A 15,703-nucleotide genomic window follows, 5' to 3' on the forward strand; every position below is an offset into this window, starting at 1 on the left:
GTGACAATTGGGTACCTTTTCCACCACTGCCTTCAAGGTCGCTTCCAAACTTCCAAACTCACTCACACGCACTTCTCCACAGCTCCAGACACACCATTCCCACGTAAGTAGTTACAATGGAGTACAAGGACGGTTTTGATTACAATAGTTATGTCTCCGACATGTGTCTGTGGCAGGTGCATGTGCTTTGGAATGTTAAGTTTTAGATTTACTTGTTTTTATATGTAGCTTAGGTTATAGTTCGTGGGTAATATGCCATCACAAATAGGCTTACATTTCAGTGGAGACTATACCCGCGTTAATATTTCAGAAAATGTAAGGAGTGAAAGTTGCCGGTAAGTTAGTCTTTCATAGCCTATACTATTGGTTTATTGATAGATTTTCCGTTAAGTTTGTCTGATAGGGTAACCTATTTATTCCTTGATATGGATTTATTTTCAGCCTACCTGCATTATTAGTTATTCTCACCACATACATTAATGTAAAAGAGTGTGTCCCTTTTGCAGCCGAATATATAACCTTGGTTATTTTTATAACGAAAATGGCATTGTATTATTTAGTTGTTTTTTTTCTGTTGTGTTCTCTGTCCTGCCCATTTTGGTAGGCTTTGGTCTGCACCTCTCATTCTCATTCGGTGTGGGGGTTGTTTATCATCTCTGTTGTCCCATCGTCTCTCTTCTGCCCCCTTGCTTCTCTCCCATCTTGTGCTTCCCGGAATGTTGAGTGCGCAGATCGAGCCACTCAAATGGAACACATTTCCATAGGAATTACTCGCAAATTAGAGCTAGAATGGCAGAGGAACTCGAAAGACTTCATGATGGACAGCGATGATCTGTCTGTTCCCTATCCAAACGGAGCAGTGTAGCCTATATCAGCAGTGAGGGGATGTTGATGGATATTGTTAAGCTCCAAGTGAGTGAAGCAGGAGGGCACCTGATTTCTCCTTGTCTCCTTTCTCACACTGTTTTTGTTCCTCTCTCTCTCTCTCTCTCTCTCTCTCTCTCTCTCTCTCTCATTATCTCCCTCACTCTCTCTTTATCTCCCTCACTCCTCTTCTTCATTATCTCCCTCATCCTCTTTCCTCTCTCCCTCTCTGCAGGACGTGTTGGTCCCGGTGTGTGATTCCTTTCCGTGCCGAACAGTGTCTACCCATCTCTTTTCCTTCCTGGCCTGCGTGTTGCGCTAGTGACAGGATCATGGCTGCCTTCAAGGGGATCTGGACGCAGGAGTTTTGGCGTTGCGTCGGGGCGGAGTTCCTGGCCATGATGATCTTCGTGCTCCTCAGCCTGGGTTCCACCATCAACTGGGCGGTTGAGGAGGAGCATCCACCCCACCCTGACCTGGTCCTCATCTCCCTTTGCTTCGGACTCAGTATCGCCACCCTGGTCCAGTGCTTCGGACACATCAGCGGTGCTCATATCAACCCTGCGGTGACCACTGCCATGGTGGTGACCCGGAGACTCAGCCTGGCAAAGGCTGTGTTTTATCTGCTGGCCCAGTGTCTGGGGGCCGTGGTGGGGGCGGCTGTGCTCTACGGGGTTACTCCAGGCTCCGTCAGGGGAGAGATGGGTGTCACATCAGTAAGGAGGGGGAGGGGAGGGGAGGGGGGGGGGGGGGGGACTGACTCTGGACTTTAAATGTCACTGAAATAGTTGTCTTAAGTGTAGAATGAATATAAATTGAGTGTGTCTTTTGTCTGACAGCCAATTCTGTTGACTTATTATAGGGTTTATTAGCTGTTTTCATCATCATTGAAGAGAAACTACACACTTTGAAAAAAGGTGCTATATCTAGAGCTTAAATGTTATTTGGCTGGCCCCATAAACTAATCCAGTTGGCACAGACACCAATTCAACGTCTATTTCACGTTGGTTCAACGTAGTTTAATTGAAATTACCTGGAAACAACGTTGATTTAATTAGTGTGTGCCCAGTGGGAATCCTTGAACCCTTTTTGGTTCCATGTAGAACCCTTTCCATGGAAAGTTTAGGAAATAGGGTGCCATTTGGGACCTTGTCCTCATGTCTTCTGCACGGGCCTTACATCCGCTCCTGTTGGCTAACCAAGGTCATGTGACTCTCCCCAGGTGAACACCAGTATCTCCGTGGGTCACGCTCTGGTGATAGAATTCTTCATCACCTTTGAGCTCGTCTTCACCGTGTTCGCCACCTGTGACTCCAAACGCAGCGACCTGAAGGGCTCGGCTGCCCTGGCCATCGGCGTCTCTGTCTGCATTGGACACCTGTTTGCTGTGAGTAATACCTCAGATAGCCAAAATAGTTAGCAACACTTCATCAGTCAACAAGGAACACTAACCCTAACACTACCCCTACCCCTACCCCTAACTCTAGCCCTGCCCTCACCTGTTTTCAGCCATAGCTAGGGTTGCAAAGGGAGGGTATATTACTGATAACATTTCAAGTTTACCTGTAAACTATCAGAATTTTGGTAGTTTTCAAGGTTTAGGGGAATTTTATCGCATGACATCTAGTGGCCATTTTTGGGTAGCTACTTCAGATTATCACAAGCGTCTATCTCTGGCCCTCTGTGTGGCCTTATTACATGTAAAATATATCAAATAATCAAGTATGATTAAAACATGTAATGACAAAGCTGTAAATCATAAATATAAAACATCAACTTAATGAATACCATGTCAATTTGTCTTTGTAGTAAATGTTTTGGCACCAAAACAGACAGTAGTTGGAGTGTTTTCTCATTAGGCTACATTTTAAATTACATTTATCGTAATTTAGCAGACACTCTTATCATGAATGACTTAAAATTACTCAGCTATTAGCTATCAGCAAAGGCAGTGCTAGTGGGAAAAAGTAAAGTGTGAGTGTTAATGGAGTTATTTTTATTTTTTTGCAGAGTGTGGGTGTTAGGCGGAGCAGCACAAGGTAACCCAAGAGCAGACTCAGACCAGAAAACAGGAATGAATGAACCAATATATTTATTGTACCAGGGAGAGATGAAGTGCAGATCCAGGGAAGTTCGGATGAATTGTAGGAAACTGGATGTGGAGTTCTATATGAGTTTCTAGCTATTTTTGAAGCACATGTTGTGTCATAGAAACTAATATGTAACACTGTAAATTATAAAAGCTCAAATGTTTTATTGAAATTACAAAGTAATTTGTGGAATATTAGGTTTCTATATTGTTGTCACTAGTTACCACAGCCACGAATTAAAAACTGCTTTATTATGAAAATGCATGACAACAAACGCTTTTTGGTCTTAATTTAAGGTTAGGTATACGGTTAGCAATGTGGTTAAGGTTAGGGTTACATTGATGGTTAAATTTAACACCGGAAATTGTAGAAATAGGCAGGGTTTAGGTATAATTATGACTTTGTGGTTGTGGTAACTAGTGACGACCCCCCCCCCCCCTTTTTTTATCTCCTTTTCCTTTCTTTCTGTGCCCCCCCAATGTTTAGATATACTGGTCAAAGTTACCAGGTTGTGAGCTAGCTAGCCAATGAGGTAACATGACTGACGAAAGTATAAACAAATGGTTAACAATGTCGACGCGCGAGTAGTTTTAGAACAGACCCGGACATGGTTTCTGAACGTAAAATGTAATCCCTGCGATAGGAAGATAGAAATGTTGCGCCGGTGCTGTGCCGAAAATCTCCCCCTGACAGAATTCTCCCTTCCCCTTCGCGTTCTTCATTGCTGTGACTTGCTTGCTAGTTGAGATTTCTGCTCTTCACTCTGTTGTCAGTTTAGCCTACATTTCACTGATCTTAGTAGCAGAAAGCATTTTTGTTTGCAGTTTTCAGTTTGGCTATTTGTTTCAAGTAGAATCCCCCTTTCAGCGCCCGCCCCCGCCCGCACGGCTGGTCATGTTGCCTGTACCTAAATCCGCAACTGATTTTGTATTAGTCTATAAATAAATCTCTTCGCTAAAATTCGTCATCTCTCCCATGTCTTTTTCGACTAGCATTTTTGAAAGTGTAAGGATAATAATTCAGTCATAGTTGTTCTGAAATGTTTATTGCTTGCCAATATTTTACTCCCTCCTCTATGTTTAATATAACACACATACATGAATTATTAATTTCGGTTGCCTATCCTGACGTGAAGTGTGTGCTATAGAAAGTATTTGATTCTGATGTGTGTCACAGAAAGTATTTGACTCTAGCTTCAAAATTAAGGAAATTAGAAGGGTGGGGGGGATTCTGGCAGGGGGAGATTTTCGGCACAACACCTGTTAAATGGGTCAGATCTTTTGAACTTGTTGGGCTAGAAGCAAGCCGTTTTCTCTGTAGTAAGGATTCAACCTTCACACAAACAAATCTGCACTCGCTTGTGTCTCTAAAGCACTCGGAAACAACGGTACAGGGTAGCCTGATGATTACAATAATTATTATCTTGGTTATTTTTTCATTGTCCCAGTGCTCCCAAAATAAAACTTCTGGTCGCACATCAAAATATTTCGTCGCACTTTAGAGCCCTGCTATGGCGATTTCCTCTTGAACCATATGGTCTATCCATCCACTAGAAACTCATGGACAATGTGGACACAGATATAAAACCGGAATACTACTGTTTTTTTTAAACATTTTGAAGAACACAAGTTGTTCAAGTATAAATTCTGAAAGTTACCATAGATTGCCAGTTAATTACTGAATGTTCAATTGCAACCCTAGCCATATCCAGTGTAGGAGTCTGGTCATCCTATATCCATGATGGGTTGCCAAACTGGCCATGTTGCTACATGGGGCCAAATTAACCAGGGAAACTCCACTACACACGTCCTCGGGTTGGAATATCTCAATTAGTATATTTGTGTAATGTCTCTATACACTTCTGTTTAGATCCCCTTCACTGGTGCCAGTATGAACCCTGCTCGATCATTTGGACCTGCCATGGTCACCTGGAGCTGGGAGAACCACTGGGTGAGAGAGAACAAATGATACACAATGCACATACAACCATATACAAACTACACACAATAATATACAACCACGTGCAATCACGCAAACAAAACCAAAAACATCCTGTCTCAGAACTTAACTCATATACAGTATATCACAAAAGTGAGTACACCCCTCACAATTTTGTAAATATTTGAGTATATCTTTTCATGTGACAACACTGAAGAAATGACAATTTGCTACAATGTAAAGTAGTGAGTGTACAGCTTGTATAACAGTGTAAATTTGCTGTCCCCTCAAAATAACTCAACACACAGTCATTAATCTCTAAACCGCTGGCAACAAAAGTGAGTACACCCCTAAGTGGAAATTTACAAATTGGGCCCAAAGTGTCAATTTTTTGAGTGGCCACCATCATTTTCCAGTACTGCCTTAACCCTCTTGGGCATGGAGTTCACCCGAGCTTCACAGGTTGCCACTGGAGTCCTCTTCCACTCCTCCATGACGACATCACAGAGCTGGTGGATGTTAGAGACCTTGCACTCCTCCACCTTCCGTTTGAGGATGCCCCACAGATGCTCAATAGGGTTTAGGTCTGGAGACATGCTTGGCCCGTCCATCACCTTTATCCTCAGCTTCTTTAGCAAGGCAGTGGTCGTCTTGGAGGTGTGTTTGGGGTCGTTATATCATGTTGGAATACTGCCCTGCGGCCCAGTCTCCGAAGGGAGGGGATCATGCTCTGCTTCAGTATGTCACAGTACGTTGGCATTCATGGTTCCCTCAGTGAACTGTAGCTCCCCAGTGCCAGCAGCACTCATGCAGCCCCAGACCATGACACTCCCACCACCATGCTTGACTGTAGGCAAGACACACTTGTCTTTGTACTCCTCACCTGGTTGCCGCCACACACGCTTGACCCCATCTGAACCAAATAAGTTTATCTTGGTCTCATCAGACCACAGGACATGGTTCCAGTAATCCATGTCCTTAGTCTGCTTGTCTTTAGCAAACTGTTTGCAGGCTTTCTTGTGCATCATCTTTAGAAGAGGGTTCCTTCTGGGACAACAGCCATGCAGACCAATTTGATGCAGTGTACGGCGTATGGTCTGAGCACTGACAGGCTGACCCCCCACCCCTTCAACCTCTGCAGCAATGCTGGCAACACTCATACGTCTATTTCCCAAAGACAACCTCTGGATATGACGCTGAGTATGTGCACTCAACTTCTTTGGTCGACCATGGTGAGGCCTGTTCTGAATGGAACCTGTCCAGTTAAACCGTTGTATGGTCTTGGCCACCGTGCTGCAGCTCAGTTTCAGGGTCTTGGCAATCTTCTTATAGCCCAGGCCATCTTTGTGTAGAGCAACAATTCTTTTTTTTCAGATCCTCAGAGAGTTCTTTGCCATGGGGTGCCATGTTGAACTTCCAGTGACCAGTTAGTATGAGGGAGTGTGAGAGCGATGACACCAAATTTAACACACCTGCTCCCCATCTTGTAACACTAACGAGTCACATGACACCGGGGAGGGAAAATGGCCAATTGGGCCCAATTTGGACATTTCCACTTAGGGGTGTACTCACTTTTGTTGCCAGCGGTTTAGACATTAATGCTGTGTGTTGAGTAATTTTGAGGGGACAGCAAATTTTACACTGTTATACAAGCTGTACACTCACTACTTTACATTGTAGCAAAGTGTCATTTCTTCAGTGTTGTCACATGGAAAGATATACTCAAATATTTACAAAAATGTGAGGGGTGTACTCACTTTGGTGATATACTGTACATCATATACATCAAACACACTGTTATGCTCTCATACTGATGCACACATAGACACACACACCGACACATACATACCCACACGGGTAAATACAGTATACTAATAGTTCTCCCTCTCTCATCTCAGGTGTACTGGGTAGGCCCAGTGCTGGGCGGTGTGACAGCCGCAACTCTGTATGAGTACTTGTTCTGTCCCGACCCTGAGCTGAAGAGACGTTATACTGAGGTCCTTTCCAAGACTGGCTTCACCTCCACCAAATATCGAGAGGTCCAGAGCAGCTTAAGGGTAGACCGTGACCAACTGGCCAAAGAACACCCCTTCACCGTGATGGATGTGGAGAGAGCTGAACAGAAGGAGAGGGAGAGGTCAGGGGAGGTGCTCTCCTCTGTATGACTAGTGAGGTGCACTGGGAGAGAAGACCAGACCACTGTACAGTCCCTTAACCCATACCCTCCCCTCAAAGAGACTGACCTCTTATAGAGACTGATCTCTGCTGGACTGACATCTCTAATGCTGACCGACCTAAAGACTTTCTCTTAAGACTGACTTGACCTCCTATGGAAACTGACTTGCTACGCAAACTGACAGTCAAAGACTGTAGACTGACTATAGACACAACAATAGACTTGCCTTCTGTAGAGATATAGACAGACTTAACACATACAGCATACTTCGTATGTAGACACTTGCAATATAGACACAAACACAGACCAACCCCTAGATAACATACAGCAGCGGTCCTCCATTCTCAGTGTACGTGTTCAAATCTCCACCCTTTCAACTGGGTGCTCCTCTCTTTCTCTTCTTATCCTTTATGGCCTGAATGATCTATATGAGATGTTTCTCCAATAGCTAAAAGATATTGATTTACTAATTTATGAGTTTATATGTATGTAACAGTGTTGCTTTCATCCCTCGCCTCACCCCAACCTGGGCTTGAACCAGGGACTCTCTGAACACATTGACGACAGTCACCTTAGAAACATCACGATCTACAGTTGTAGTCAGAAGTTTACATACACTTTGGATGGAGCCATTAGAACTCGTTTTTCAACCACTCCACTAATTTCTTGTTAACAAACTATAGTTTTGCCAAGTCGGTTATGACATCTACTTTGTGGATGACACAATCAATTTTTCCAACAATTGTTTACAGTCAGATTATTTAACTTATAATTCACTGTATCCCAATTTCAGTGGGTCAGAAGTTTACATACACTGAGTTGACTGTGCCTTTAAACAGCTTGGAAAGTTCCAGAAAATGTTGTCATGGCTTTAGAAGCTTCTGATAGGCTAATTGACATACTTTTTGTCAATTGGAGGTGTACCTGTGGATGTTATTTCAAGGCCTACCTTCAAACTCAGTGCCTCTTTGCTTGACATCATGGGAAAATCAAAATAAATCAGCCAAGACCTCAGAAAAAAGATTGTAGACCTCCAGAAGACTGGTTCATCCTTGGGAGCAATTTCCAAAAGCCTGAAGGTACCACATTCATCTGTACAAGCAATAGTACGCAAGTATAAACACCATGGGACCACACAGCCGTCATATCGCTCAGGAACAAGACGCGTTCTGTCTCCTAGAGATGAACGTACTTTGGTGCAAAAAGTGCAAATCAATCACAGAACAACAGCAAAGGACCTTGTGAAGATGCTGGAGGAAACAGGTACAAAAGTATCTTCATCCACAGTAAAATGAGTCCCATATTGACCTAAACTTGGGGACATAGATTGTACTTTTTGGAGAAATGTCCTCTGGTCTGATGAAACAAAAATAGAACTGTTTGGCAATAATGACCATCTTCATGTTTGGAGGAAAAAGGGAGAGGCTTGTAAGCCGAAGAACACCACCCCAACCGTGAAACAAGGTGGCAACATCATGTTGTGGGGGTGCTTTGCTGCAGGAGGGACTGGTGCACTTCACAAAATAGATGGCATCATGAGAATGAAAATGATGTGGATATAATGAAACAACATCTCAAGACATCAGTCAGGAAGTTAAAGCTTGATCACAAATGGGTCTTCCAAATGGACAATGACCCCAAGCATACTTCTAAAGTTGTGACAAAATGGCCTAAGGACAATAAAGACAAGGTATTGGAGTGGCCATCACAAAGCCCTGACCTCACTCCTATAGATAATTTGTAGGTAGAATAGAAAAATTATTCTGACATTTCACATTCTTAAACACTTCTTAGGGCTGCAGTCCCGTTAACGGGATCGATATGACAACAGCCAGTGAAAGTGCGGGGCGCCAAATTCAAAACAACAGAAATCTCATAATTAAAATTAAAACATATGTGTATCTTATACCGTTTTAAAGGTAATCTTGTTGTTAATCCCACCACAGTGTCCAATTTCAAATAGGCTTTACATAAAAATCACCACAAACGATTGTTAGGTCACCACCAACTCACAGAAAAATCCTGCCATTTTTCCAGCCAAAGAGAGGAGTCACAAAAAGCACAAATGGAGATAAAATTAATCACTAACCTTTGATGATCTTCATCAGATAACACTCATAGGACTTCATGTTACATAATACATGTATATTTTGTTTGATAAAGTTCATATTGATATTTAAAAAATCTCAGTATACATTAGCGCGTTACGTCCACTAGTTCCAAAAACATCTGGTGATATTGCAGAGAGCCACATCATTTTACAGAAATACTCATTATAAATGTCGATAAATACAATTTTTATACATGGAAATATAGATATACCTCTCCGTAATGCAACCGCTGTGTCAGATTTCAAAAAAACTTTACGGAAAAAGCTAACTATGCAATAATCTGAGACAGCACTCAGAAGTAGAAAAAATGTATCCACCATGTTGGAGTCAACAGAAATCAAAAATAACACTATAAATATTCCCTTACCTTTGATGATCTTCATCAGAATGCACTCTCAGGAATCCTAGTTCGACAATAAATGTTTTTTTCGTTCGATAATGTCCATTATTTATGTCCAAGTAGCTACTTTTGTTAGTGCGTTTAGTACACAAATCCGAACGCTCGTGCAGGTCCAGCCGGACGTCCGTCAAAAACTTCAAAACGTTATGTTACAGGTCGAAGAAACTTGTTAAACTAAGCATTGAATCAATTTTTAGGATGGTGTTATCATACATTTTCAATAACGTTCCAACCGGAGAATTCAATTGTCTATAGAAATACCATGGAAAGCAAGGTCGCTATCATGTGAAATGCACGTGACCAGGACCTGGCTCTCTGCCAGACCACTGACTCAAAGAGCTCTCATCCTGCCCCACAATACTGTAGAAGCCTAATTCAAGTTTCTAAAGACGGTTGATATCTAGTGGAAGCCTTAGGAAGTGCAACATAACCAATATCCCACTGTGTATTCAATAGGGCTGGGTTGAAAATCGACCAACCTCAGATTTCCCACTTCCTGTTTGGATTTCTTCTCAGGTTTTGCCTGCCTTTTGATTTCTGTTATACTCACAGACATCATTCAAACAGTTTTAGAAACTTCAGAGTGTTTTCTATCCAATACTAATAATAACATGCATATGTTAGCAACTGGGACTGAGGAGCAGGCAGTTTACTCTGGGGACCTCTGGGCACATTTCATTAAAGCTACTCAATACTGCCCCTGCAGCCATAAGAAGTTAATTCAAATAAAGTGCTGATCCTAACTGACCTAAGACAGGGAATTTTTTACTTGGATTAAATGTCAGGAATTGTGAAAAACTGAGTTTAAATGTATTTGGCTAAGGTGTATGTAAACTTCCGACTTTAACTGTATCACTCCACATAAGCCACAGTCCTTGCAGAGCAAGGGGAACAACTACTTCAAGTTCTCAGAGCAAGTGATGTCATCGATTGAAATGCCACTAGCGCGCACCACTATCTAGCTAGCCAATTCACACTGCTTACATGTGTGTATAAGATGTGGCAGGGATAAACAATGTTCATGAATAAAGATTATTGGAGGTGGGTTGGACAGATTTATTCTACTTTTACTGTATTCATTTTTACTCTTTTACTGTCTCCCTTCCTTACAATTTTTGCTTTTGTTAATATGTCCTCCCCTCCTATCCCTCTCGTATTTTGGGCTCGATTCAATCCGTGGCGCAAAGAGCTGCGCTACAGGGCATAGGAATTGAAAGGCAATTTTCCCACGTTAGTGGAGACTGCATATCTGAGCTGGATCGGAAATTACCTTTAAATTGCAATCACGCTATAGCTTCAGCGATATGAAAAGTTCAAGCCCTTAATCACAGACACACACACTTACATACACTCACAGACCGATCTTCCTTTGTTTAAGGTAATTCCTATAATCTATAGAGTGATTGTATAAAAAGCAGATAATGTAGCTGTTTCATGTTGTTTTTCTACTGTTAATATGTTGAACATATCTCTTGAATTGAATATCAATTGTCTCTCCCCTGAGCTGTGCTGCAGTATACTGAGGAACATCATAACTAATCAAGTTAAACCGATGGATTGGTTGATAAATTGATTGATTAATTGATTGGCTGATTTAGCAACATGATTTATTATTTTTTCCATATCCCAGCACAATGGGATACAATGTTTTCCAAAACAAATCCCCTGCATGTTTGAGGCTAGAAATGGTTAAAACGTTGGGCCAGTAACCGAAAGGTTGCTGGATTAAACCCCGGAGCTGAGAATGTAAAAATCTGTTGTTCTGCCTCTGAGCAAGGCAGTTAACCCACAGTTCCCCAGGCGCCGAAGACGTGGATGTCAATTACGGCAGCCCCCTGCAGCTCTCTGATTCAGAGGGGTTGGGTTAAATGCAGAATACACTTTTCAGTTGAATGCATTCAGTTGTACAAATGACTTGTATTCCGCTTTCCCCAAAGTTCAACTGGTGTACTTACCGCTGTCTAACAGCAGGGGGCACTAACGACCTCAGGAAAGGCTTGAGTGGGAAGTTTTAGTTTTTGGGAAAGCGCAAGCATGCACGTACAGTATGTGCGTGATGTTCGTTTGTGAGCGCATAGGTATGTGCCCCTTAGCGAAAAACCACATGATTTAACATGTAGAAAAGCACATGGGATTTGAAGTGCTGAGCCATTAACCAAAAAGTGTGGATTTATGTGTGACAACTAATTGAGCGACTTTGGTTATTTTATTTGAATTCCGTTTATTATTATTTTATTTTTTGTGAACTCAATGCACACGTTGAACATTTTCTCTAGAGATAAAGCAGATCAAGCCAGAACTGTGCGATGGAGTAGGGAGATTTAGTTTCAATCAATAAGCAACAAAGTTCAGCGCAGAAAACATTGTAATTAACAACAATGACCATAATCCATTACACACCTACTTGTACGGTCTTGTGTGTTTCTTATATGCGACCTCAGGTTGGTGTGGGGCAGACACGGAGAGAGAGACGAGAGAGAAGAATGCATTGTCTCTGGAGGGATAGAGAACAGTCGTGAGGTATCTCTACCTGAAAATATTGATTGATAGTTGATATTCAGCAGTCATAAAAGTATACCTTATTTACTTCGAACAACTAATAAAATAGGGATTTTGTCAGGCAGCATAGGAAGTAGCTCTATATAGATGAGATGATGACTTTGAATTAAATAATAGTAATCAAATAAAACAAATGTAATATACACAACTTAAGTATTTTATTAAAGCAAAGTCATGTGAATAAATTATGGTTAATGACTGATAAGCAGTAATGGGCCGTCACTACCATCATGGGACTTTTTTTCATGGTTTTATTCTGTGTTGTTATAGCAGTCAATCTGCATAATGCATAGTGCATTTTATTTTGTTGTGTTGCTTTTTTTACTTTAGCTTATTTAGTAAATATTTTCTTAACTCTGTTTTCTTAAAACTGCATTGTTGGTTAATAAGGGCTTGTAAGTAAGTATTTCACGGTAAGGTTTTTGTATTCGGCGTCTGTGACAAATACAATTTGATTTGATTTCATGTAAAATGTATATATATAATAATTGAAAACTAAAATGGAAAAAAGTAACGTTTTTATAATCAAACCGAAACTGACCTCAAAAACAATTAATCATCCAGGACTTTTGAACTCACAATATCTTGGTTCACAGTATTACAATCTTTCTGCTACACCACCTGTGCTAATAACACATTCCACCTGTATTTTTACACTTACACAGTGAATCTCAGCTTTGTTAAAAAATATACTCATATCATAGTGATTCAGGAGGAACATTAAAACAGAATAATATATGCCTCACCAACATTCGACAACGATACAGAAAACCCTCAAATTGCTAAACTAAGTCAATTAAATCAATAATAAGAGAATAGTCAGATTAACTGGTGATGAAAATAGCAGTGGAGATGGCTCTTTTGCTGAATACAGAGATGTATTATAGGTAATGAATGTGTGTAAGGACACTAGAATGTGTAGCGCAGCAGAAAGATTAATGCAACTCCAATCCAGAGGTTGTGAGTTCAAACCACAGGTGGCTTATACTTATGCTGAACTGTGTACAGCTAACTTTAAAACCACCATTTCATTAAGGTCTCAGCACTGCCACCAGATCCTTACCAAAAACATATACAGTGGGGCAAAAAAGTATTTAGTCAGCCACCAATTGTGCAAGTTCTCCCACTTAAAAAGATGAGAGGCCTGTAATTTTCGTCATAGGTACACTTCAACTATGACAGACAAAATGAGAAAAAAATCCCGAAAATCACATTGTAGGATTTTTAATGAATTTATTTGCAAATTATGGTGGAAAATAAGTATTTGGTCAATAACAAAAGTTTATCCCAATACTTTATGTTATATACCCTTTGTTGGCAATGACAGAGGTCAAACGGTTTCTGTAAGTCTTTGCAAGGTTTTCACACACTGTTGCTGGTATTTTGGCCCAATCCTCAATGCAGATCTCCTCTAGAGCAGTGATGTTTTGGGGCTGTTGCTGGGCAAAACGGACTTTCAACTCCCTCCAAAGATTTTCTATGGGGTTGAGATCTGGAGACTGGCTAGGCCACTCCAGGACCTTGAAATGCTTCTTACGAAGCCACTCCTTCGTTCTATTTTGGTTTCATCTGACCATATGACATTCTCCCAATCTTCTTCTGGATCATCCAAATGCTCTCTAGCAAACTTCAGACGGGCCTGGACATGTACTGGCTTAAGCAGGGGGACACGTCTGGCACTGCAGGATTTGAGTCCCTGGCGGGATAGTGTGTTACTGATGGTAGGCTTTGTTACTTTGGTCCCAGCTCTCTGCAGGTCATTCACTAGGTCCCCCCGTGTGGTTCTGGGAGTTTTGCTCACCGTTCTTGTGATAATTTTGACCCCACGGGGTGAGATCTTGTGTGGAGCCCCAGATCGAGGGAGATTATCAGTGGTCTTGTATGTCTTCCATTTCCTAATAATTGCTCCCACAGTTGATGTCTTCAAACCAAGCTGCTTACCTATTGCAGATTCAGTCTTCCCAGCCTGGTGCAGGTCTACAATTTTGTTTCTGTTGTCCTTTGACAGCTCTTTGGTCTTGGCCATAGTGGAGTTTGGAGTGTGAATGTTTGAGGTTGAGGACAGGTGTCTTTTATACTGATAACAAGTTCAAACAGGTGCCATTAATACAGGCAACGAGTGGAGGACAGAGGAGCCTCTTAAAGAAGAAGTTACAGGTATGTGAGAGCCAGAAATCTTGCTTGTTTGTTGGTGACCAAATACATATTTTCCACCATAATTTTCAAATAAATTAATAAAAAATCCTACAATGTGATTTTCTGGATTTTTTTCTCTCATTTTGTCTGTCATAGTTGAAGTGTACCTATAATGAAAATTACAGGCCTCATCTTTTTAAGTGGGAGAACTTGCACAATTGGTGGCTGACTAAATACTTTTTTGCCCCACTGTATCCACACACTCTCAAAAATAAGAGTATGGTTACGGTACAATGTTGTTCCCTGGTTTTAAAAAAGGCCAAATGTACCGTTACGGCTTTCTAGGTGGGAAGGAGAGTCGGACCAAAATGCGGCGTGTAGATTGCGATCCATGTTTAATAAACAAACGTAAAACACGAATCAATTACAAACACTACAAAACAAAGAACGTAACGAAAACCGAAACAGCCTATACTGGTGTAAATAAACACAGAACAAGGACATCAGGACACTAAGGACAATCACCCACGAAACACTCAAAGAATATGGCTGCCTAAATATGGTTCCCAATCAGAGACAACGATAAACACCTGCCTCTGATTGAGAACCACTTCAGACAGCCATAGACTTAACTAGAACACCCCACTAAGCTACAATCCCAATACAAACACACCACATACAAAAACCCATGCCACACCCTGGCCTGACCAAATAAATGAAGACAAACACAAAATACATCGACCAGGGCGTGACATGTACACAAAATGTACATTCAGAGATACACATAGGAATTCACATGGCACTGGTCAATACCTTTTAGGGGACATGTGTGGATAATTTAGCATAATGGTACATTTCTGTACACAATGTATTCAATATAAGGTACACTCATTAACACACTTTGAAATTTAGGTGGTGGCAATGTGCTGGCTCGGGCTCATGTTGTATTTGTGCCAACTGTCAATAGAAATAGTGTACGAGTTGAAGTGGTTTATCATTATGTTGATGAAGGTTGAGCACCTTTTTTGACACTGTGAGTTCTGCGATCTTTGTAAGATCTAGAGACAATCAAGAGCTGCACTGTGAAGAAATTACTATGCATTTTCCAGCAGTTTAATGACAACTGTTTCATAAAGTTAATTTTAAACTTTCAATAAGTCACTGACAACTAACTGCATGTCAGTTACTGTACATATCAAAGGAACTTAGTGTAGCTTATGTGCCACACTCACTGACCTGATGGTATGACAGGAAAGTTAGCATTGCAATGACCTGTATCACATCCACTTATGCCAGGTATTCACAAGGCTGGAAAACGGACCATTTTCAAGCTTATTGTCTCAGTACAGAATTCAACAGAGCTAATTAATTGGGATGACATTACCTCTCATGGGAGACCAAAAAGAGCTAATTGCAAGGCGCCTCCAAT

At 41.3% G+C, this 15,703-nt stretch overlaps 1 protein-coding gene across 1 annotated transcript; it reads left to right on the plus strand.

The window, feature by feature from the left end:
• Positions 1 to 252: 252 nt before the first annotated feature.
• On the plus strand, positions 253 to 10,638 carry LOC135556240 (aquaporin-4-like). Its single transcript, XM_064989261.1, has 5 exons — positions 253 to 335; positions 1,100 to 1,580; positions 2,087 to 2,251; positions 4,824 to 4,904; positions 6,791 to 10,638. The coding sequence occupies exons 1-5, from the start codon at positions 253 to 255 to the stop codon at positions 7,055 to 7,057; spliced, it is 1,077 nt and encodes a 358-aa protein (XP_064845333.1). The 3' UTR covers positions 7,058 to 10,638.
• The last annotated feature ends 5,065 nt before the right edge of the window (positions 10,639 to 15,703 follow it).

Source organism: Oncorhynchus masou, chromosome 15 (genome assembly GCF_036934945.1).
Source record: "Oncorhynchus masou masou isolate Uvic2021 chromosome 15, UVic_Omas_1.1, whole genome shotgun sequence".
Lineage (NCBI taxonomy): Eukaryota > Metazoa > Chordata > Actinopteri > Salmoniformes > Salmonidae > Oncorhynchus > Oncorhynchus masou.

Bases quoted from the DNA above. Each gene is read 5' to 3' on its own strand.
- LOC135556240 (XM_064989261.1), top strand. From the start codon at position 253: ATGCCATCACAAATAGGCTTACATTTCAGTGGAGACTATACCCGCGTT. The intron at 1,581-2,086 runs GTAAGGAGGGGG...GACTCTCCCCAG, and splicing joins GAGAGATGGGTGTCACATCA to GTGAACACCAGTATCTCCGT. The intron at 2,252-4,823 runs GTGAGTAATACC...ACTTCTGTTTAG, and splicing joins GCATTGGACACCTGTTTGCT to ATCCCCTTCACTGGTGCCAG.